The 24,703-nt window shown below is 40.9% G+C and overlaps 1 protein-coding gene across 4 annotated transcripts in view; it reads left to right on the forward strand.

The window, feature by feature from the left end:
- The window catches only part of itpr2 (inositol 1,4,5-trisphosphate receptor, type 2), a 90,676-nt gene that overhangs the window by 23,707 nt on the left and 42,266 nt on the right, over positions 1–24,703 (forward strand). For all 4 annotated transcript variants that reach the window (XM_061677548.1, XM_061677547.1, XM_061677545.1 and 1 more), the window contains exons 24-37: positions 292–349; positions 515–680; positions 833–1,000; positions 1,436–1,522; positions 1,621–1,746; positions 1,840–1,962; positions 2,824–3,024; positions 4,326–4,577; positions 8,368–8,493; positions 8,570–8,698; positions 9,031–9,145; positions 9,343–9,524; positions 11,530–11,672; positions 14,775–14,883. In XM_061677548.1, coding sequence (XP_061533532.1) covers positions 292–349; positions 515–680; positions 833–1,000; positions 1,436–1,522; positions 1,621–1,746; positions 1,840–1,962; positions 2,824–3,024; positions 4,326–4,577; positions 8,368–8,493; positions 8,570–8,698; positions 9,031–9,145; positions 9,343–9,524; positions 11,530–11,672; positions 14,775–14,883 — 1,985 coding nt within the window. The remainder of the gene's footprint in view (positions 1–291; positions 350–514; positions 681–832; positions 1,001–1,435; positions 1,523–1,620; positions 1,747–1,839; positions 1,963–2,823; positions 3,025–4,325; positions 4,578–8,367; positions 8,494–8,569; positions 8,699–9,030; positions 9,146–9,342; positions 9,525–11,529; positions 11,673–14,774; positions 14,884–24,703) is intronic.

Raw genomic sequence — 24,703 nt, forward strand, 5'->3', positions numbered from 1 at the left:
CGGTTTCCTCCTACATCCCAAAAACATGCATTAATTGGAGACTCTAAATTGCCCGTAGGCATGACTGTGAGTGCGAATGGTTGTTTGTTTCGATGTGCCCTTCGATTGGCTGGCAACCAGTTCAGGGTGTACCCCGCCTCCTGCCCGATGACAGCTGGGATAGGCTCCAGCACGCCCGCAACCCTAGTTAGAAGAAGCGGCTCAGACAATGGATGGATGGATGTTATTAGGGTCTGCTGACCACACCGCTCCAGTCTAAATGCATCGCTGTTCACTTTGTTTTGTCTACAGCTTCTGAACCAAACATTGATGAGATTGCGACTAAAGCAGAGAGCATGTTTGCTGGGAGGTAGGTCGAATCTGCACAGACTATCTGTGTTACAAACCACCCTTAACCATGCATTTAAAACCTGATTAAATGTGGCAAATACCTTTTGCGCACAGTGCTCCTTGCTATCTACAAATAAATTTAACTGAAAACGTGTGTGACAATTAATGTTTTTGCTCATCTCAGCTCTGAGTTAAGTGCCGTAGAGCTTGATGATGAAGGTGGCCGAACATTTCTGAGGGTTCTGATCCATCTCATGATGCAAGACTATCCTCCATTGGTGTCTGGCTCTCTTCAGCTCATCTTTAAACACTTCAGTCAGAGAGCTGAAGTCCTGCAGGCCTTCAAACAGGTACACAATAATCAGTCTTGTGTATTTGTAAAATGGTTGGCATCAGTTAATTACTTAAATTAGTCTGAGTCATGTTAAAGGATTTAAATAGTTATTGTAAACGTAACACTGCTATGCTTTATTTATTTCGCATGTGTCTGCCTATTTTCTAGGTCCAGCTATTGGTTTCAGAGCAGGATGTGGAGAACTACAAGCAGATAAAGGCTGACCTGGATCAACTGCGCCTAACTGTTGAGAAATCAGAACTGTGGGTGGAGAAGAATGGAGTCTATAACGGTGAAGACCTTGGTGTCAGACAAGGCAAAGAACAAAACATAGAGGTAAATATAAGACTATCCACAACTAAGGCGCAATGTTCTTATTGCATTTACTGCAGTGTTTCCCAACCTTTCTTAAGCCATGGTACACATTTTGCTCGCCATAAAGTGGAAGAACACTTAATGCGTCTTTCTGCCTGTCAATACACGTCACTGGCATCGATACAGTGGATAAACAAATAATTTTTTTTGTAGTAAATAAATTGGATAATTTCCTGTGGCTGACCTGATGATGTATCATGGCACAGTCGTTGACAGGACAAGCGGAGCGTGAACAAAAGTTAGACAAAAGCGGTTAGGATTCTTTGACTTCTTGGACCGAGGTCTGCAACCTTTCTGTCTGCCAATTTGATGGTGTTGATCCTTATTGAGGGAGTATGTAATTAAAATTGCTTGGAATTACTGTTTTTTTTTTTCTTTCCGTCTGTGTCTTGCAAGGAGACTGGGTTGAACACAGTCCATGATGGAATCGATAAACCTCAAATTGACAGCAATAAGGAAAACAACTATAACATTGTCAAAGAGGCAGGTTTCATGTTTTGTCTTTTCAAATTATTCTCATTGGATACCAAGAGTTCTGTCTGGTAGTTGTCAATAGAGTGTTCTTTGTGTTTCATATGTAGATCTTGTTGCGGCTCAGTAAGCTGTGTTATCATGGTAAAAAGATCCGCACGCAGCAGCAGAGGCTTCTGAAGAACATGGGGGCTCATACTGTTGTCCTGGACCTGCTTCAGATCCCCTTTGAGAAAGTAAGCGTTAACTACAACCGCTGAGTGATTTATCTCATCTCGGACTGCCAGACCGTATCTCCCATCACCTCTCTTTTAATTGTTCTTTCCCAGAGTGATGAGAAGATGAATGAGATCATGACCCTGGCACATGCCTTTCTGCAGAACTTCTGCAGAGGGAACCATCAGAACCAATTTTTGCTACATAAACACCTCAATCTCTTCCTCACTCCAGGGGTAGGTATGCTTGTGATTGACAGGAATCATTTTTGGGAAAGCACAAGAATAAAAAGTGAAAATGACATTTTACCTTTTAAATTTGGCAGCTTCATTAATCCCAACAGTTAAATAGGTGCTAATACTGCTGATGCTGTATGTCTTTTACTCATACTCGCAAAAATTATCCGGTAATATGACACCAATGCCCACAACCTGCGAGTTTTTGCAGTGGGCCGTCCAGCAAGCACAGAGTTTCCCAAGCCTTGTATCCTGCTTTCTGTGGCGGAGGAGGTCGAGCTGACAAGCAACACGCTGCCGTGTGGCACATCTGCGCTCACGGGCCACACAGACCTGTGTATTGAAACTCCAAATGGCTCATTAAATAAGTTACGAGTGTGACTTGGCAATTCTATATCTAATACATGCAAATGAGTGCCGATCCCCAGGGATGTGTGCTTTTATCGGAACCAAAACATATTTATTAAAACTGAATGCCTTGTGTTTTACAAGCTACATTTGTGTGTGGCAAGACTGTTAGAAAACGATGCAGTTGGATGTTCAGATATCAGTAATGACAAGTTGTTACTCTATATGAGTGATGTTCAAGAAAAGTTTGTTTTTGAACAATATTTGATAAAAAATAAAACACATTTTCATCATACTGTAATTACAAGAGATTAATGGCATTATCAAGTGCCAGCTGGTACTTGGTATCAGGGAGTACTCAAATGAAAGTACTTTGACGCTGTCTGAGAAAAAAAGTGGTATAGGTGCACCCCTACTATTAATGTCCTGTACTATTTTTGTTATACGTCTTAATGGGAATCCTCTGTATTTTTGACATAATAGATGGACTTACAACTGTTTGTTTCTTACCAGTTGCTCGAAGCTGAAACAATGCGTCACATCTTTATGAATTACTACCAGCTGTGCAATGAAATCGCCGACCGTGTGGTTCATCACTTTGTCCACTGCATTGAAACGCACGGGCGTCATGTTCTGTACTTGAAGTTCCTGCAAACCATTGTGAAAGCTGAAGGAAAGTATGTGAAAAAATGTCAGGACAAAGTTATGACTGAGGTAAGAGATCTGTCTAAATCTCTAAAATATTATCTTCAGCAATGTAACGAGTTATTTTGAATCCATTAAAAATCAGGTCTAGACATAGACATATTGATAAGAACAATTGTTTAGATTCTATTTTTTGATATCATTGCCTGGTGACTTGTTTAGTTATTTACACATTTGATGTGGAATCCGCCGGTCTGCATTAAATATTTAAAGGGAAGTTTGCAATTAAAAAAAAACTAAAAAACAACAACACTGTCGTTTTCGTCAAAACAGCTAGAATGATCTGATATGACTACATGACTAAAACAATCTGTGAAAATAATCAGCCATCTCAGGCCCCATCTTATGTTTTTAATTTAATTTAAAAGAAACCACAATGCTTGAGGTAAAACAACCAACCAGAGGCCAGAAGGCTTGACTGACGAGGTGGCCATCATTTCTCATGCACTCGCATGCACACTGATAGCAGCAACACTCCCGCAGCCTTCTGCTGGCCTGTTACTTTGTTTCCCCAGAAAAGCACCACATTTGTAATGGCCTGTTACTATAACGCTAAATGTTATCAGTTTGAAGTTCTATTTTCTGGGAATGTGCAATCAATTAAAAATCAAAAAGAGGTGACAAACCTACCAGTCAAACCGAAATGTTGTTAATTCCGCATCAATTCTTAATCCTCTGAAAGGCAACTGCTATGGTCATAATTATTTTGTCTCGAGTTCTGTCCAATTCCTCCTTTTTAGCTTTTGTTGCTTCTTCGCTGTGCTGCTGTTTGCTTGTCTCGTGCCCTGTTGTTGACAAATGAAGGCTGAACATTTTTCACTGAAAGGCTCCTGAAGTGCAAAGTAGCAGGTCAGCACGAGGTCGTGGGGGTCTGCCCGCTACGAGTATCCCAGTGCACAAGAATTGATTGACACCTCCTCAGTCACGCCTTCTGTCTCTGATTAGTTGTCTCTTGTAAATCAAATTAAAGGTACAAGATGGGGGCAGAGAGTGGCAAGGTTTTTGTTTTTTTCACATATCATTTTACTCGTACACGACTCTCAGGTCATACTGACAGTTAAAGAAAGTATTTTTTTTTTTTTTTTTTTAAATTGCTAACTCCCTGAATTACAGTATGTACGCTTCCTGAACAGATATTTAAGAAGCATCCTGTTCAGTAAAACCTAATAATTGCTTAATGTTAAAATAAGGCATTTGTTACTACAAATATTTAAATAACAAATGTCCTTACATAACTTAGAGGTTGAGCTCCTGAAGCTTATGCTGGTAAAAGAAAGGGTCAAACCGGATCTTTCTTGTTCTTCTTGCAGCTTGTAAACGGAGGTGAGGATGTCCTGGTCTTCTACAATGACCGCTCCTCATTTCCAGTCTTACTACAGATGATGGGCTCTGAGCGTGAGCGCACTGATGAAGATGGAGCTCTGGCTTATCACAACACGCTTGTAGAACTGCTTGCTGCCTGCACCGAGGGCAAGAATGTCTACACTGAGCTAAAATGTAACTCTCTGCTTCCGTTGGATGACATTGTCAAAGTTGTGACAGACGTCAACTGTGTCCCAGAGGTAAAGACTACATCACTGTATCCAACTAAGGGAACCAAGGGGATTGTTGTCAATCTGCCGCATTCTTGTGTGTTTTGGTCACATTCCTTGAACTCTCACCGTGGGCCAATAATGATGATGATGAGATTATTTTCTCATTGAGTCAGTGTCATTCAAGTTAGCAAAAGTTATTTTAATTAATTAATTGACCTTCATTTGTCAATCAACTTTTACCGCCAAGGCCCAAATTTTTCATATTCTCCTGACCAGATTCTGAGGGTAAAGTGTTGTTTTATTGTTTTTTTTTTCTCTTCTTCCCCCCCCCCCCCCCCCCCCCCCCCCCCCCCCCCCCCCATTTGATCAACGGGTACCTTTGAGCTGGAAATAGAAAAGTGACAAAAGACTAATATGTGTTGTAAGTTAAAAAAAATTATAATAATTACATTACTTTTTACATTTTAACACAAAGCCAATGTTCTAAGTTTATATTTGATAGTAGAGGAAATAATATTTGTATTCATTCATTCATCTTCCGTACTTGTTATCCTCACTAGGGTCGCGGGCATGCTGGAGCCTATCTTTGGGCGAGAGGCGAGGTACACCCCGAACTGTTCGACAGCCAATTGCAGGGAACATATAAACAAACAACCATTCACACTCACATTCACACCTACGGGCTATTTAGTGTCTTCATTTAACCTACCAGGCATGTTTTTGGGATGTGGGAGTACCCGGAGAAAACCCACGCAGCCACGGGGAAACATGCAAACTTCACACAGGTGAGGCCGGATTTGAACCCGGGTCCTCAGAACTGTGAGGCAGACGTGTTAACCAACAGAATCTTTTTAATCAAGATTTTCTTTTTGTATTATTTCATGAATTACAGCCAAAAGATAATCACCAAATACAATTACAAACTACATTTACCTCATAATATTAAATACAGGATTACACATAGTTAAAAAAATAATCCTATCATGATGATTTTTTTTTTTTTTTTGTCCAGACTGATATATTAGGGCTCCACGATTATGGCCAAAATAATAATCATGATCAATATTGTAATCCCGATTATTAGTCATGATTCTTCTTCATGTTAGGGAAAAAATATTATTTTTTAAATTTTTTTATTACTTTTCATCAAACAATACGTAAGTTTTCAGAGCAAAATGAATCTTTAAATGAGAATAAATGTGAGATAAAAATTAAAAATAAATGTACCCCAAGAAAATTCTACTTTAACCAAGGGCTAACTGAGTAAATATATATAACAAAGTGCAATCACGAATTGCAATTTAATGGAAGCAAATACAGTTAATGTATAACATGCAATAACTTTATGCTATAAGCACTGACTTTTTATTTGAAAATCCCTGTCAATGTCGTGAATTGTCTTTTATTTATTTATTTATTTACACTGCGGTCAGGCCAACTGAAAACTTGAAGTCAAGGCAGCCGCTAAAACGATTGTGAATAGCGTCTTACCGTGACACCCTGTCTCTCCGCCAACTTGCTGAGAGGGCCAACTTCAAAATAAAACTTACACATCATGCGACATTGGACGTCAATGCCATTTAAGCTGTTATTTTGAAGTTGGCGATGAAGCGTGGTGCCGTCCCTTAATGACGCCTGAACCATGCGATAGTCCCCTGGTGGCTGACTGACTAGGTTGTGGGCAGTGCTGCAAATGAAATACTTTTTATACATTTTAAATGTTGATAAGGTTCATTTCATCGTGGGAGCCAAAATCGCAACCACAATTAAAATTTTATTAATTGTGCAGTCTTAATGTATATCATGATACGCTTTATAAAACCGATCACCATTTATTTTATATGTTTCTGTCAAAAGTTGAACATGCCACGGAACGTTTTACAACTGTCTACAGCAGGGGTGTCAAACTTTTTTAAATTTTTTTATTATTTTATTTTTTATGTCTTGGGCCGCATATTAGTTATGATTTCCCTCAGAGGGCCGTTAGAACAGGGAGACCATATAAATGTTTAATCACCAAAACATTATTACCATTACGCAACAAATTGAGGGATAACTCGTTTTGAAATCAGAAGACAAAGATAATAGTTTGTTCAAGTATTGTTTAAGTTACAATAGAAGAAGGGTTTGGTAACAGAAAAATGCAATATCTCAATATTATTGTTTATTATTATGACAGTTTGGAATTTGGGAACAGATTTTAGAAGTTGACAAGCATGATTTGCTTTCGCGGCCCACATGAAATGATGTGGCGGGCCGCATCTGGCCCCCGGGCCCTGAGTTTGACACCTATGGTCTACAGTAAGTCAAATAAAACATATATTTATAATCTGACCATGGAAAAGCTTTCAAGTTTTCCAATTCTAAATTACGCCCTGGGAATTGGTAACGAGAGTTCGTTACTTTAATCATCCACTTGAATTCCTGATTAGCCCTGGCTCCGGTCTGGGATTATAAAGTCTTGCATTGAGCGTCCACGGCTTCTTGGTGGTATTCTCTGTCTTTGTGTGAACATACAATTGACATAATTTGCAGTGCACACTACTCTGTTTGTTGTCAGACTTAACAAAAACAAACTAACTCTGCACTACTAAACCTTTCGGGCCTTTCTTGTCAATGATATCATCCGTTGAGCCTTGGGATGTGTTTCCCTTCGTGTTTCGTCTGAGGGAACATTTCGTTTTGTTTTTTTCCCAGCACTCACCCACTGCTGAGATACACGGCTGCAGCAGTACAAACATTAGCGCCTCTTGCAGCCGGCTGCTACTGTGCTGTGTGTGCCAACCCAACTTGGCATGGTTCTATTCCCGCCACTTGGTTGGGTCAGCGCGGAGCATCTCTCATTAATATTGGCTATTCCTATTGTCTGTCAAAATATTGATGAATACAGTCTATTCAAGTCTATCGCCCACGTCTCATATGTCCAATTGGGAAAAGTTATTTTGAGATCTGTATCGTTATCGGCCAGCCCTAATTAAAACATGCAGTATTTTGACGGACCGCCGTAGCTGCGAAACGGCTAGACTGAGACGCCCACAATGCACACCATCTCAATGGCGGCCCTTCCGAGCTCAGACGCCATCGCCTCCATGCGAGTTGTACCCCTTGTGACTGAGTTTCTCGTGTCTCACGCTCGTGGCTGAGCTCAGTTGAAATCAGAACGGAACGAATCAGTTCATAAAGTGATTCCCTTCGGTACTACCACTCAAAAGATTTGTGCGTACGCGTCGTTTACGAAGAAAACAACACTACTCAAGCCCCTTCTACCGCACTGCTCCAACCAAAAGAAAACGCAAAATGTCTGGTGCGCAAATGCAAAGTGACACACTTGAATCTGGTGCACTTTTAATATTTTCACTGCGCATGCGCACCTGCTTACTGCTTAAGTGCACCCCTAATTATATATATTTATTCGGTAGCACAGTGATTTAGTGATTAGCATGTCTGTCTCACAGTCGAGAGATTCTAGGTTTGAATCTCAGGCCAGGCCTTTGGGAATTTCTCCTGTACTCCAGCTTCTTCTTTAAAAAAACAAATAAACTCAGAAGACTCTTAAGACATTAAGACTCTAAATTGCCTGTAGGTGTGAATGTGACTGTGAATTGGTGTTTAGTGACAAATTTTTAGGCAAATAAGTGTTTGTATACCGTATATGCCCTGCAATTGACTGGCGACCAGCTCGGGATGTACTCCGCCCCTCACCCAAAATGAGCTGGAATAGGTTCCAGTTTACTTGTGATCCGTTTGAGGACGAGCTATGGATTATGGGTCTATTTAGCCTTAGGTCTTTTTCATATTTATTTTTTTTCTTTAACAGGTGAAAACTGCATATGTGAACTTTGTCAATCACTGTTATGTAGACACAGAGGTAGAAATGAAAGAGATCTATACCTCCAATCATATCTGGAAGCTGTTCGACAATATCCTGGTGGATATGTCCAGAGTAAGGCTCACATTTCACGTCACAATTCACATACAGCATGTTCACTGTCTAAATAATATTCTCGTTGTATCTCTAGGTGTGTAACACTACCACAGACCGAAACCATGCCGATTTGGCCCTTGAGAAGTATGTGACAGAGACAGTGATGGCCATTGTCACAGGATTTTTTAGTTCGCCATTTTCTGTGAACCACTCCAATCTTCAGGTACACGTCAGTGTGTGTGTATTGATTTTTTTATTTTTTATTTCTGCAGCTGAGTCTATGTGTTAATAATAATAATAATACTATACGAGAGATTTACTTAGATTAAATAATTTCAAAGTCAGTTAGTTTAGCTGGTAAGTGGGGAGGTTCATGTAATGTTTGGCTAGTTAATATTAAAACTGGTAAACATCAGATCCAGTCTCCTTCACTGAATCGTTACATTACAAATTTGGTAATTGCAGATATATTTGAAATAGTTGTTTAAGGCTTATTGGTATACATAGACTACCTCACTTTATTCTAAGGGGGTCTGTATCTTCCTTTTGTCACAGACAAATCAATCAATCTTCATCAAGTTGCTCCAGTCAGCTTTCAGGCTTTACAACTGCACATGGGTCACTCAGAAGGCAAATATTGAGAACTGCATCAGAACACTAGCTGATGTCGGTAAGTGGTGCTATTCTGCTGCTCTGTCTATGGGTCACAAACAGAAAAACACTAATGTGCATTTATCCAGTTTTTTTTATTTAAATTTTTTTTTTTTTTTATAAAGTCTGTGTGAATAGCTAATTGCAATGACCACTCATCACTTTGACTCATTCAGCTAAAGTGCTGAATACAATTCCACCAATTCTTTTCCTCAGCTAAGGCACGGGCAATCGCAATCCCAGTTGACCTGGATAGTCAAGTCAACACCTTGTGTCTGAAGGCCCACAACAACATAATTCAGCGGGCAGCGAAGGACTGGAGGTGCACTGCTCGCACACGACCCCGCAAGGAGCAGCTGGGCGGCCCCGACTACAAGACCATCATTGAAAAGTTGCAGGTATTAATCTACTATCTAAAGTAAAAAATAGTTATCAGCCAGATGGAAAATGCAAAAAATGCTAAATCCTTGACAGATTTAAAGCTCATTAGAACATTGCGTTGCTCTCTGATGAAAAGTTAGCATCTCTTTTTATGTTTATACTATTATATACTAGGCTTTACGCAATCAGGATTTTTGGGGCCGATCACCGATCAGCGAGTTGAAATAACCGATCACCGATCCGATCACAAGATGGAGGAATGTGTCTATTTACATGATCTGTTCATTTACTGTATATACTTGTGTACTTAATTGCTCCCAAAAATATATTACAATAAATAATGTATCTTTGTTCATCTATTTATGCCAGTAAGGCATAGTGACAGACAGAATAAATGATAAATTGCCTTCTATTAGATGGCAGGAAGTACATACACTAATTAATGTATCCACTTTTTGTGACATTTTTGTTGGTGTTCCGTGAGATTTTTCAATTGTAAAATATGTTCCTTGGCTCCATAAAGGTTGGAAATCACTGCTCTAGTCAGATCGTGTATTCTAATCAGTCAGGTCAAACCAACATTACAAGACAGAAATAATGTGTGCTAACTTACTGTAATTAAATTATTTTAAATTAAATTACTTCACCCACACCGAAACTTTAGAGCATGATTCGACAGCATGGCGGCATCTTTACGTCCAACCGTTCGTGGTATGACTAGCTTGGGAGGCTACATAATGTTTTATTGCCTGCTTGCGAGACGTATCGTATTAAAAGTATGTGAACATACCTCAAACAATCCTTAAACGGACGTCCTCTCCTGAGCACTGGTGACCACCAACACACGTTTTCACATTTTGTCCTTATAATACAAAGTCGGCGCGCTCCAGTCTCGTTGTCGTTGCCCCGGTAACTAGCGTATCCGGTCGCATTTGAGCTGTGATGATGCAATGATGGTAAAAAACGGGATGCGGTGGTATTGGAAAACAAGATTTTATTGCAGTAGTCTGACAATGTGGAATCTTGAAAGAGCAAATTTGTCTTGTAGTCTGATCCGGGCATTGCGTGTTGTCTGTCTCAGACGCGTTGGCTGTTCCACACCGCCGACGTTTTTTTTTTTTTTTTTTTTTAAATAACTTTATTGGCCGTCAGATATTTCCAATACTACGTCAAAATACGCCCAACAAGGCTAAAAATAAACTAGCTTTTGGATTCAAATATACTGTGCACGATGGGGACCCGGAGTAAATGTCTTTTGCAGAGCCAATCGGATCGGCGAATTATGACATTAAAGCCGATCAGCATAAAATGCTAAATATCGGCCTATACCGATCAGTCCGATAAATCGGTGTAAAGTCTATTTATATACTGTATCAGATGCATCCAGCTCAAAATCAGACAGTTCTCAATTTAGCTAATAATTATCCATCCATCCATCCATTTTCCTCAGCGCTTATCCTCACTAGGGTCGCGGGCTGCTGGAGCCTATCCCAGCTATCTCCGGACAGGAGGCTGGGTACACCCTGAACTGTTCGCCTGCCAATCGCGGGGCACATAGAAAAAAACAACCATTCACACCTATAAGCAATTTAGAGTTTTCAATCAAACTACACAGTTTTTGGCATGTGGGAGGAAACCGGAGTGCCCGGAGAAAACCCACCCAGGCACGGGACGGGGAGAGCATGCAAACTCCATGGCGGGGCCGGGATTTGAACCACAGTCCCCAGAACTGTGAGGCAGATATGCTAACCAGTCGTCCACCGTGCCGGCACTAATAATTATGATGATCTAAATAGTGTCGCAGTTTGTAAGTATCTGTTCATCACAGGAAGTATGATTATTTAATGTAAACAAATGTCCTCGTCCAGATACAGACATTCCAGACATCTCATGTACAGCATACAGTGCTGTCTTTCAAAAAGAGGGTTAGGGTTCCCTGATCTCCAGTAAAATAGTCAAGTAAACATCTCTTTAGCACACTATTGACATAAATTAGCTTTAAAAAAAACTTTGTTTGTGCAGGGTGTTGTGTCCCATCTGGAAGAGCAGTTCAGTCCGATGGTTCAGGCCGAGTTTTCAGTGCTGGTGGATGTCCTCCACAGTCCTGAGCTGCTGTTTCCAGAGGCCGCTCGCCTACGCTGTGAGAGTGGCGCGTTCATGTCAAAGTAAGTCGCCATCATAGCAGGTTTAAGGTCAAGTAAAACAGAAACTTCATGAGGTCCAGTTGACATGTCAAGTTTTTATCTTCCATTAAGATAAACTACGAATACAACTATGTGTAGCCAAATTATTTTTTTAAACTTACATAGTTCTTTTTGTCAGATAACTTAACTGAACATCACTGTATTGTTTTTAGCAATCCCGCTATCTTTTGCATGTGCGTTTATAGACCTCACAAGCACTGGTCATCATTTATCAACGATTTTTCACAAACACTGTCTATTATCCATTACAACTGTAGTCAAGTCATTATTTTTCGGTGATTTTAACTTACTTGTCGATAGTCCATCAGACTCATTTGTAGCTTAATGTTCTTAACTGCATGGATTTCACTCAACATGTCTCAACCCGCCAATATTAGTGACCTTTAATACTCCTCTTAGGAGTGTCAACACACATTGCATGTATTTTGGATTTAGCAATCTCAGATCACTTTTGTGTTTTCTTTTTTAACTATGAATTGGAAAGATATTCCGGAACACATTATGTGGAAGCGGCACCTAAATGTTGAATCACTATTAATTTGATTAACCTTTTAACAGAAACCCCCACAGACATTTTACCCTCCTCTTGCAATGTTATTGTGGATGGTTTTAACAGGAAAATTAAATAGGCATTCAAAACAGTTGCTCCACTAAAAATAAAAAATAAACTCTCCACAAATCCCACACCATAGATGGAACAGATGAAATAAAACTAGCAAAGAGAAAATGTTGAGTTGCTGAAAGGAAGTGGAGAAAAAATAAGCTTGCGCTTGATATCCACATATTTAAACGCTACCAAATAATTTACAGTAGGCTAAAGCAAATAAATAACAAATGATAATAATAAATAACAAATAACCAGAATAAACCAAAAATTCCTTTTTTATTATATTTGTTTTAAACCATTGACCTTGATTAACCCCGTTTTTAATGTTTCCAGCAGGGTAACTGATACAATTTGGGAGGGGTGCTTTTCGTCCTGCACAACTCAATAGTTTAATGCACCTGAATCTGCGATGTTGGAGAAGGTTGTTTCCCATTTGAAGCCAACACCCTGCCGATAAGATCCAATCCCAACACCATTTTTGAATCAGTTTGTGATTTAATGACTAATATAGACATATCAAAGGGTTCTCTTTCAGACAGGGGTCTTCCCATGTTCTTAAGACAGCCATTGTAAGGCCCCTTTTTCAGAGTAATAATTTAGCCAACATTTTTGAAACTTAGTGCTACGTCTTGGGGACAGATTAATGCAGAGGGCTACCAGTTTGATACACACTTAAATAAACACTGAAATAACACAATTTGCTCAATTTACCTTGAATTATATGTGAAAACAGATCATGTCAATAATTTGTCACAATTGTCAACAATAATTTAACAAAGTAGGATAATGTCAATATGCCAGAGATGGGTGGCACCAGTTGCCAGTTTTATGACTTGCGACTTGTTTGCCAAATATTTCAGAAAGACTTGACTTTGACTTGGTAGCGAGGAGACTTGACTTTGACTTGAACGACATGACTTGACAAGTCATCTCGTTTAGAGTTGGAAATCTGCATTTTAATTGAGACTGTTTTCCTCTTTAAATTTAAACATAAGAAACGTTTTAGGGGGTCATTCGCACCAACCTGGCAACCCAGGATAGAATAAGTCTATGACGTCACATACATGCGCACAAACATGAGGCCCCCCCCATCGCGTAGGTCTCTTCTATAGCGTCTTCTTTTCACCACTGACTGCTTTCTGCTCCTTCGTCTTCTGTTGCTTTTGTGGTATGTCTGAACAATTTTGAAGTTTGTCATCTTTAGATGATTTATAGGTCAGATGAGTGTGACTTGCACATCTATACTGCACTCGCATTGGGGTCGCGGGCGTGCTGGCGCCTGTCTCAGCTGACTTTCGGCGAGAGGCGGGGTACACCCTGAACCGGTCGGCAGCCAATCGCGGGGCACATATAAACAAGCAACCATTCACACTCACATTCAGACCTACACACAATTTCGTCTTCAATTAACCTACCGTGCATGTTTTTGGAATGTGGGAGGAAACCGGAGTACCCAGAGAAAACCCACGCAGGCACGGGGAGAACATGCAAACAACACAGGGAGACCGGATTTGAACCTGGGACTTCAGAACTGTAAGGCAGATGTGCTAACCAATTGGTCACCGTTCCACTTTATTTAATTTTAGTTTATGTACCCGTATTCTAGTGTTTCCTTGTTAGTGGGGCCGTAGCCTCAAGGAGCTGTGATCTTCTCTGGCTGTGGAGGCTATGGACCTGGTCTCGGGGGTGTCTTGGTGTCAATCTTTTGACTGTGGTCCTGACGCCTCAGACTGTCTGGGCACGGCGGTCCCTGTGCTGCTCAGTCTCCATGACTATTAGCTTCTCGCAGCTGGTGCTGCTGGCCTTCCATGGTGGGACTTTCTCACTCCACTCTGTGCTCAGCCATGTTTCATCAGCTATAATATGTATTTTAATGATCTTTTTCAACTAACAGCTTTTACACAAGGATGTTGAGTGGCCCAGGGAATATGTGTGTGTGTGTGTGTGGGGGGGAGTGATATATAAATCAATGATTGATTGATTTTTAGTCTGACCTGTATATTTTCGAATGATTTGCAGTTTTTATATTTAGTTGTGTTCTATTGTCACTGTTTGTTGTAACATTCTTTTTCTTTTCTGAAGTTTTGATGGGTTGCTTTATGATGTCACACTATTCACAGATCTGATGCAGGAGTTATCAGTTTATTGTTCAATACTAACAGAGTAGGAAACATACATGGATGTAAAATTTTTATACGTTTTACACTTAGTCTAAACTTTAATGACAAATATTGTGTTCCTTCTTAAATATATGATAAGAAAAATGCCACCAGTGTTACATTGATTGGTAAACCAAAAACATCTCTTCTCTTTCTTATGTAATATACATTTTAATACAGAAACTGTCTGATCGATCATGAAACTTGATGTACTATCTGTCAGTGTCATCTGACCTCTGGAGAAAATAAAAGGCAAAATGGGATGAGAGCTGATACAACACTTTATCACTCTGACAGGTTGATCAAACACACCAAGAAGCTTATGGACAAAGAGGAAAAGCTTTGCATCAAGATCCTGAAGACACTCCGAGAGATGCTGGACAAAAAGGAATGGTTTCAGGAGTCTGTGAGTAGTCCACCCAAATTTTTAGGCTGACACAAAACCCTTGCAATGAGGTGAACATTTCTCAAAGTTTGTAGTCTGCTTAGCCTTGTTTCTAAGAATGTGCTGCTACCGGCAACCCTCATTCTCTGCCATGTCTGTGAGCCAAGAATCTCCCTCATCTGTATGCAGTGGGCCATTCTGAGTTACATAAGGATAGAGGCACTTGAGGACATAGACTGTGAGGGAGAGTAGGGGGAGGAAGTAAGGGGAGCTGGTAGAGGATAAGGGGTAAGGTCTGAACAAGCAAATCAATATTGCAGGGAGGTGGGCGGAGGACACTTCTTCAACGAGGGGTTTTGGTTGGGGAGTGAATAACAGCAGATGATTGAGGGAGGTGACCGCATGTGAGAGTTTATGTGCATTACGGGTAGAAAAGTAAAGCTGTGCACTGCAAAAGTCAGGTCGTTAACCACATTAAGAGGATTGCCTCGAGTTGTAGGGTGGTGTGGGTGATGCTGGCCCGGAATGGTCACTGAAATAATGGACACGTAGCAAAAAAATAAATAAAAAAATCACGCTTCTGTTTATTTTAGTGGACCTACAGAATGATTAGAAAAAAATAACTAATGAGACTGGCATTGGTAAAAGTTATAGTACCCTTTAACATTGTGTTGCACAACAATTTGTTAGGCAATCACTGCAATCAAACAATTTCTGTAACCCTTAGAGACTTGTGTACCTGTTGGCAGGACAAGTTTGAGTGGTGCATTCTCCAGATTTCATGTTTCAGCGCCTTTTACTTTACAGACATTCAATGCGATTTCTCTTCAGAATAGTCTTGATGTTTTGTTCCTAGCTATTCTTGGGAATATTTAATAGTGTGTTCTGGGCATTAACCTGTCGTGTGAGCCATGATTTGCGGCTGAGATCGGGCTTTCTGACACAAGGCAGTAGATTTTGCTCCAGAGTGCCTTGATAGTCTTAAGATTGCACATATTTTAGACAACCTGTGCGGGATGCAGCAAAGCAGACCAAGAACACAGTCCCAGAGAAACAAGAGCCTCCTCCAGAAATACTCAGGGGCACGTTTTCATGCAGCATCATCAGGCATTTCTAAACTGAATAAAAAAATTCAAGGATCAACACTAATAGAATAATTACCACTTGTATGCACACTATTGTAGGACCCTAAGACGTACAAAAATGTGACATTCACAAAGGGTAACTGAGTGTTGTTAACATGCCCCAGTCTGCCAATCCAGAAGCACTGTCCCCGATGTCTACGTGATCCAGAGACTTTAGGATCTCTGGGCAGATCTCATCCACCCCTTGGGCCTTACCACCTCGGTGACTTCGATCCCAGAGATGGAAGAACCTGCCTCAGAGTCCCTAGGCTCTGCTTCAATATAGGAAGACATGTTGGAGGAATTGAGGAGGTCTTCGAAGTATTCGTCCCACCAACTTAAAATGTCCCCGCTATACACAGCACTCCTGAGACGCCAGATGGTGGATCAGAATTTTCTTTAAGCCGCCTGGAAGTCGTTCTCTATGGCCTCACCTAAGTCTCCCAATCCCTCAGCGACCACCAAGGCTGAGTTCCATTTGGGCAGCGGATAGCCATCAGCTACCTCCGGAGTCTCACAGGCCAAAAAGGCCCGATAGGAATCCTTCTTCAGCTTGAAGGCATCCCTTACAACTGGTGTCCATCAATGGGTTCGGGGATTGCCACCATGACAGGCACCAACCACCTTACGGCCACAGGTCCGGTCAACCCCCTAAACAACGGAGGCGAGAAACATAGGCCAATCCAACTCAATGTTCCTCGCCTCCCTCGGGACATGGGCTAAGTTCTTAGTGAGGTGGGAGTTGAGACTCCTTCTGACAGGGGACTCTGCCAGACGTCCCCAGCAGACACTCACGATACGTTTGGGTCTGCCTGGTCGCACCGGCATCTTCCCTTGGCATCGGAGCCAACACACCACCAGGTGGTGATCAGTTGAGCGCTCCACCCTTCTCTTCACCTGAGTGTCCAAGACATGCGGCTGCAACTCCGAAGACACAACCACAAAGTCGATCATCGAACTGCAGCCTAGGGTGTCCTGGTGCCTAGTGCACGTATGGATACCCTTATGTTTGAACATGGTGTTTGTTATGGGCAGTCCTTGTCAAGTACAGAAGTCCAATAACAAAACACCGCTCCGGTTCTGATCAGGGGGGCCGTTCTTCCCAACCACCCCCAGGTCTCACTGTCATTGCCCACGTGAACATTGAAGTCCCCCAGAAGAACAAAGGTGTCCCCAGCAGCTGCTCTCTCCAACGACCCCTCCAAAGATTCCAAGAAGGGTTGGTACTCTGCGCTGCTGTTTGGTGCATAGGCACAAACAACAGTCAGGACCCGGAGGAGTCAGGAGGTTACCTTCTCATATAGTGGTGTGAACTTCAACATTTAGGCGCCGAGCAGGTATGGGCATACTGACTACCCACCCCCCGGCTCGGTGCCTCACCAAGGACAACTCCAGAGTGGGAGAGAGTTCAACCAAACTCAAGAGGCATGGTACCAGAGCCCAAGCCGTATGCTTGTAACACGTGCAGAATGTGGTTTGGCATTGTCTTGCTGAAATCAGCAGGGGCCTCCATGAAAAATATGTTGCTTGGATGGCAGCATATGTTTCTCCAAAACCTGTATGTACCTTTCAGCATTAATGGTGCCTTCACAGATGTGTAAGTTACCCATGCCATTGGCAATAACACAGCCCCACACCATCACAGATGCTGCCTTTTGAACTTTGCGTCCATAACAGGCCGGATGGTTCTTTTTTTTCTTTGGCCTGGAGGACACGACGTCCACAATTTCTCAAAACAATTTGAAATGTGGACCACATAACACTTTTCCACTTTCCATCAATCCATCTTAGAGAAGCCGGCGGCGTTTCTGGGTGTTGTTGATAAATGGCTTTTGCTTTGCATAGTAGAGTTTCAAGTTGCACTTATGGATCAAGCGGCGAACCTTATTTACTGACATTGGTTTTCTGAAGTGTTTCTGAGCCCATGTGGTGATATCCTTTACACATTGAAGTCGTTTTTTGATGCAGTGCCGCCTGAGGGATCGACGGTCACAGGCATTCAATGTTGGTTGAGGAACATTGTCCTTAAACTGTTCGTTTTCTCACGCAGTTGTTCACAAAGAGGTGAACCTCACCCCATCTTTGCTTGTGAATGACTGAGCAATTCAGGGAAGTTCCTTTTATAGCCAATCATGGCACACACCTGTTCCCAATTAGCCTGTTCACCTGTGGTGCCACCTGTCCTAGCTTTTTTGGAACGTGTTGCAGTCATAAAATTCTAAGTCAATGATTATTTGCTAAAAACAATAAAGTTTATCAGTTTGAACATTAAATATCTTGTCTTTGTAGTGTATTCAATTAAATATAGGTTGAACATGATTTGCAAATCATTGTATTCTGTTTTTATTTATGTTTAACACAATGTCCCAACTTCATTGGAATCGGGGTTGTATTTACATTTTATGTTATAGATCTATATATATCCATTCATTTCACATTAGTACAGAATAAGATCAGAGAGATTCAGGGTAGCTTGTCTCCTGAAACTGTGGAACAGGGCATTCAAAAAGTCAGACAGTGCGGCAGTGGTAGGATAAATATCGGTTTGTGTAGGTGTGTGTGCTCAAGCATGTCTCTGTGGCCTCTCTGTCATATCCTTGTAGCCCTGAGCGTGGAGCTGCAGCCTCACCACACAGAGGGAGGCAGGGAGGGGGTGAAAGAAGTTGATGGAAATAATGAGAGAGAGAGACAGAGAGAGAGAGAGACAAACAGACAGGGAGAGGGCGATGGAGTGACAGCATTAGCATTAGAGGCTGGTGGCTCCCCAGGGGTGCAATGAGTTGGTGGGGGGAGAGAGAGAGAGAGCAAGATGGCAGGAGGGGGGCCGAGGAGGAAGAGAGGGAGGCAGCCATGTGAGGATCCATGTGAGCAGAAGAGGGGGGGAAAAAAGTGTGCGGTGGCTGCAGAGTGAGGGATTGGAGAGAAGTGGCGTCTGCTCAGTGCATGAGGAGAGAGGGCAGGGGTTGGACTTATGTAATAGCCTGCAGTAGCTGAGCCAACGTCACGTGGACCATCGCGTTCTCACTCACACCCTCCCCTCCCTCCTTCGTCTCTTTTCTCTGTCTGCTTGCTGATGCTCTCTTCCTCCTTTAGTTTCCCCTTCTGGCTTTGTCTGAGTGCATCACTTTCTGTACACCTGGGTTATCTTCTCGCTCTGCTCATTATCAGTCAGCAGAGGAACTGAAGACAGATATGGGCAACTTTCTAAATAGTTATTTTATTATGGCTTGAGTGGAAGTGGCGACGGGGGGTTGTGGGTCCACAAGTGGGAGGAAATCTAATGAAAATATGTTAACGATACTTCATTATTAAAGTGAAATAAATACACTCCTAATGTTTAGAAACTATTTGGTTTGGGTTAGAGTATGAGGAGTTTGATGAAATATAAACAGCCTTATATTGTACTTTACTTTACTACTTGATCGTTTCACACTTGCAACCTTTGTTGTCCTTTGTTCCAAACTCGTTACCCTGTTTTTCACCTCATTATGGCATGTTAAGCGAAGTTTGAAATGTCAAAACAGTAATTTAACTTGGTGCTGACAGGTTTTAAACAAATACTTGTTGTGGTGGGATCGCGATCCCTCAACAATCCAATCCAGCTGGCAAATAAACCATGTTTGGTCCTGCTAGCACGGTCAAAGACATCTTCGATTTAGCATGTATGAGCTGATTATGTTGTCTAATACAGTGTTTTCCAACCATAATTGAACCGAGGCAGCCATTATACATTGTCACCAAAAGTATGAATATGAAAATAATGATCTCGTCTCAATTTACTGACTCGATGAAAAATGTGGGCCTGTTTAATTGAACACAAAGCTTATGACTTATGTTTTATAAATGGCAACAGTTATGACTTATGTTTTATAAATGGCAACAGGTGGATACCCAGGTTTATTATATCTTCTGCCATCTAATGAAATAGCATTTGATTGTTCTGCCACACTATAGTTTGCTATCATAGATAGATTAACAAAAGTATATTTTCACTTTAACAATTTTTTTGACAAATCAAGTGAAATTGGATCATTCCCTGTGGCACCCCGGCTGATCTGACACGGCACACCAGTATGTCACAGGACCCTTGTTGGGAATAACTAGTTTAATAGCAGTTTGTTTTTTGTTTTTTTACAATTTGAAGTAAAATATTCTCTCAAGTGAATTAAGTGCAGTAAAGTGCTATTTCCTGGTGTATTGTAACCCCTTGTAGATTGTACAGACGATATCATGCAATGCACATGCCTGCGTGCACCGGGATATTTATTTTTGCCACTCAACCTTTCTGTTCCTTTCTTTTTCTTTCACCCTCATCCCTGTCAAGTCTGTCATTCACACTGTCTGTCCTTTTTAACACCACCTGCCCAAGGCAAAGCAGATTTACAGATTACCACCCTGAAGATGCTAAACACATCGCATGCGCACATGTATATGGAAAGCCTCGCTTAGACACATGTACAGTCGCATACACACTGGCTGTCCCGAAAGTTGAGATCATCCTGCTGGGTTTTCACTGGTTGTGTGTCTGCCATGGCAGTAGTGGAGCATGGCTTAAGTTCATCCACACAGAGCATGGCAGGCACGTGGGGAAAGGGATGATGAGCTCTTAGACAGCTCACATGCTTTGACCTTTGTTTGAATTTAAACTGACTTGCTGTCTGCTGTGCCTAGCCAGAAAGTTGAAGTCAGTCAGTTTAAACTATGTGACCCTTAATAAGAAATTTAATTAATTAACGGCCAGAAATGCTAATGGTGAAAGGTCTATAGTGAAAGTCTTAATGGCAGAAGAAAGGGCATCCTTGATCCATCGGTCAGGTGTCTGTTAGAGCACATTATGTTCTGGTTTCCACGGTGACAAGAGATCAGCACGTGTTGTTTGTCTGCTTTGGCCGTGACTGGGCATAGGAAGTGTGAGTGTGTGTGTGTGTGTGTGTGTGTGTGTGCGCACGCGCATGAGTACAGAATTCGGTCTATTGAGTGCACTCATTAAATGGGTGTGTGTGTGGGGGTTCTGGCTTTTTATTTATTTATTTTAAATCCTCAAACTGCACAGCTTTATAAGCCTCACATAGTGCACGTACAAATACAAAATAAAATAAAAACTAGCATCCATTAATTACCTCCAAGCTCATGTGCAGTGGAGTGACATACTTTTTCTTCAAACTTCGTTTTCAGCACCAAGACCACAAAGAACGATACAGTGATACATTGTCAATTTAAAGGTTTGTAAAACACCATACAACACTACCAACAAGGTGAACAAAATAACATTTTAATAATAATTATTATTATTATGTAATCATTAAATCAATTTTAAAAAACATAATAAGCAAACATTAAGAATAAAGAACAATAGCGGTGTTAGTAATAAGTGCGTATCACTACCATGACTGAGATGATGTTTTTGAAATAGCAGGCTGATTTAGGGGGAGCACCTTTACAGCAGGAGCAATATCCAGTTGAAAGGATCCATCATGTTGCTGAAATCAGAATCAGATTCATCTCTATTTTACGGTGGCCTGGAAGTGCAAAACAATACAACAAATTGTGAAACATTTAAACATTTCAGAAAACACAAAACCAAAACACGAAACACTTTACTATTTCAGAAAACAAATGAACAAAACACGAAACACTTTACTATTTCAGAAAACAAATTAACAAAAGCAGAAAGACTTTTAGTATATATTGACGCCCTGAACAGCGAGCCCGTATCGGCGTTTGATGCTGTGTATACAATATATTGTACTTGATCACATTTCTTAAACCATAAAAAGATAGATTAAGAGTTAAAGAAAAAGCAGGTTGCTAAAGAGAGAGGATGCTGGCGAGAATTAACGGGAACGTGTGGATATTAGCAAGGAAGCTGCCGGCTCCATTAATTTTTGAACGTACCGAGCGAGGGATCTACCTTGCATACATTCTGGTCATTTGGGATTTGAGTGCCGTAGCTGTAATGTTGCACTGCTTCAGGACGGTCTTGAAGCAATCCTTGTAGAGCTTTTTCTGACCCCCAGCAGATCCTCTCTGGCCATCCAAAAGCTGGCCAGAGAGGATTTGCCTGGGGAGCGTTTAAAAACCCGTTTAAAAACTGACTGCCAGGTGTCTGTATCAGCAACAGTGATTTCCAACCTTTATGGAGCCAAGGCACATATTTTACAATTGAAAAATCTCACGGCACACCAACAAACAAAAATGTCACAAAAAGTGGATACATTAATTACGGTATGTACTTCACGCTATCTAATACAAGAGCATTTATTTGTTCTGTCTGCCACTATCCTCACTGACATAAATAGATGAATAAAGGTACATTATTTCTTTGAAAATATATATTTTTAAGCAATTAAATAAAATTGTATAATTTCCCACAGTACACCTGAAGAGCGCTCACAGCACACCAATGTGCCCCTGCACACTCGTTGAGAATCACTAATCTACAGTATAACTATGTTGAGTGACAAAGATTTTTATGTAAAACACCTGCTGCAGAATGGTATGAAAGAATGGCTGTATATAGTTTGGAATATGGATTAAGCATACCTAACTATTGAGTTTCACTTCAAGAATGTGATGCGTTAACACTCATCCAAAAATTTATGAACAGCAAACAAGATGTTGGTGAGTTGAGTAGAAGGTAAAAAAAAGTTGAGGTGACAGTCCTGGGATTGGGAAACCCATACATAAACTGCATCGTTGTTTAAGATGCCGCAATTAAAGCTGAGGGGGAAAAATGCAGCTTGTAGTTCCAACTTCATGGTAACCAGATGAGTTTGTTGAATTGTGGCATTGTCAACATTTGTCTCCGCTCAGTCCACTTAAGTTTTCAGTATATATATACATCTTGGAGCATAGATGCAAATGGGAATAGGAAAGCACACATGACGTCCATGCATCCATTTTCTGCCACTTATCCTCGCCTTGCAGTAGAAAATTAGGTGTAACCATGTGATGTTTATTGAGACAGTCAGCCCTGTAGCACTATTTTCTGAGGTTTTGGTAGATGGTGGTGCTATTAAGCCAACAGTATCTGTCCATAAAATTGAGCATGCACTTGTACCCACTGTTTCTCTGTGCCAGAACATTTTTTCCGCATTTAGCGCATGCTGTGTGACATCATTCTAGTTGTCCTCTTACATAATTTGTGTGGCGTCAATTCAGCCTTTGTCTTCCGCTTTGTCACCCATGACAAAGATCATCACAAAGTCAGGTTAAATATTCAGTATTACTTGGATACTCAGCCCCATATATTAAAATGATCGAGGAAGATGTGATATTCTGCTCATTTGTCAAACTGCTCAGGAAAAAAAAACACCAATTTGTCATATACTAGACTTTACACCGATCTGATCGGTATCGACCGATAATTAGCATTTTATGCTGATCGGCTTTATGTCATAATTTGCCTATCCGAACAATGACGTCATTGATCGGCTCCGCAAAAGACATTTACTCCACATCGCCGTCGTGTACAGTATATTTGAATCCAAAAGCTAGTTTATTTTTAGCCTTGTCGCACATCTTTTGACGTAGTACTGTAAATATCTGACCACCAATAAAGTTATTTAAAAAGAACATGTCGGCGGTGTGAGACAGACAACATGTAATGCTACAAGATCAATCAGGCTCCAAGACAAATTTGGTCTTTCACGATGGCACTATGTCAGACTACTGCAATTAAATATTGTATTCCCATACCACCGCTTCCCGTTTTTTACAATTGCTGGGCTTCATCTTGTCAACTCAAACGCGATACCGTGGCGACGACAACAATAATGGATCGCGCCGTGTGTTTGTAAGAACAAAATGGGCAAAAACGTGTTGAGGGTCACCGGTGTTCAGGAGAGGACGTTAGTTTAAGGCTTGCTTGAGGTTTGTTCACGTACTTTTAATACTGTACCTCTCGCAAGCAAGCAACAAAACGTTATGTAGCCTAGCAAGCTAGTCCTAGCACTAACTGTTATAAGCGAACATGCAGGCGTTCTGTCGAACCATGCTCTAAAGGTTTGGTGTGTGTGAAGAAATGTAATTACAATAAAGTAATTACAGTAAGTTAGCACCCATTATTTCTGTCATGTTGTAATGTTGGTTTGACCTGACTGATTAGAATACATAACCTGACTAGAGCAGTGATTTTCCAACCTTTATGGAGCCAAGGAACATATTTTACAATTGAAAAATCTCACGGCACACCCACAAACAAAAATGTCACAAAAAGTGGATACATTACTGTCTGTACTTCCTGCCATCTAAGAGAAGACCATTCCTTTGTTCTGTCTCTCACTATGCCTCACTGGCATAAATAGATGAACAAAGATACATTATTTATTGTAAATATGTTTTGAGCAATTAAGTACACAAGTATATACAGTAAATGAACAAGTTATTTAAATAGGCACATTGCTCGATCTTGTGATCGGATCGGTGATCGGTTATCTGTTTTTCAAATTCGGTGATCGGCCCCAAAAATCCCGATCGTGTAAAGCCTATCATATACTTTTTATTCTGCACTTGTATCAGTTCATCACATGAAACAAACATACCTTGCTTTGAGACAAACCTATTTTTAACACGTCAGTCTTTCCAATTTAATATAGTTATAATATAAGAATCACATGGAATGCTCCAGCTAATAGTTTTTTAAATGCTTGTTTATACTGTGTTTCTCAAACTTCCTTGAACCAGTCTCACCAATTGCTCTCACATGTGCACCTAAA

Source organism: Phycodurus eques, chromosome 5, assembly GCF_024500275.1.
Source record: "Phycodurus eques isolate BA_2022a chromosome 5, UOR_Pequ_1.1, whole genome shotgun sequence".
NCBI classification, from domain to species: domain Eukaryota; kingdom Metazoa; phylum Chordata; class Actinopteri; order Syngnathiformes; family Syngnathidae; genus Phycodurus; species Phycodurus eques.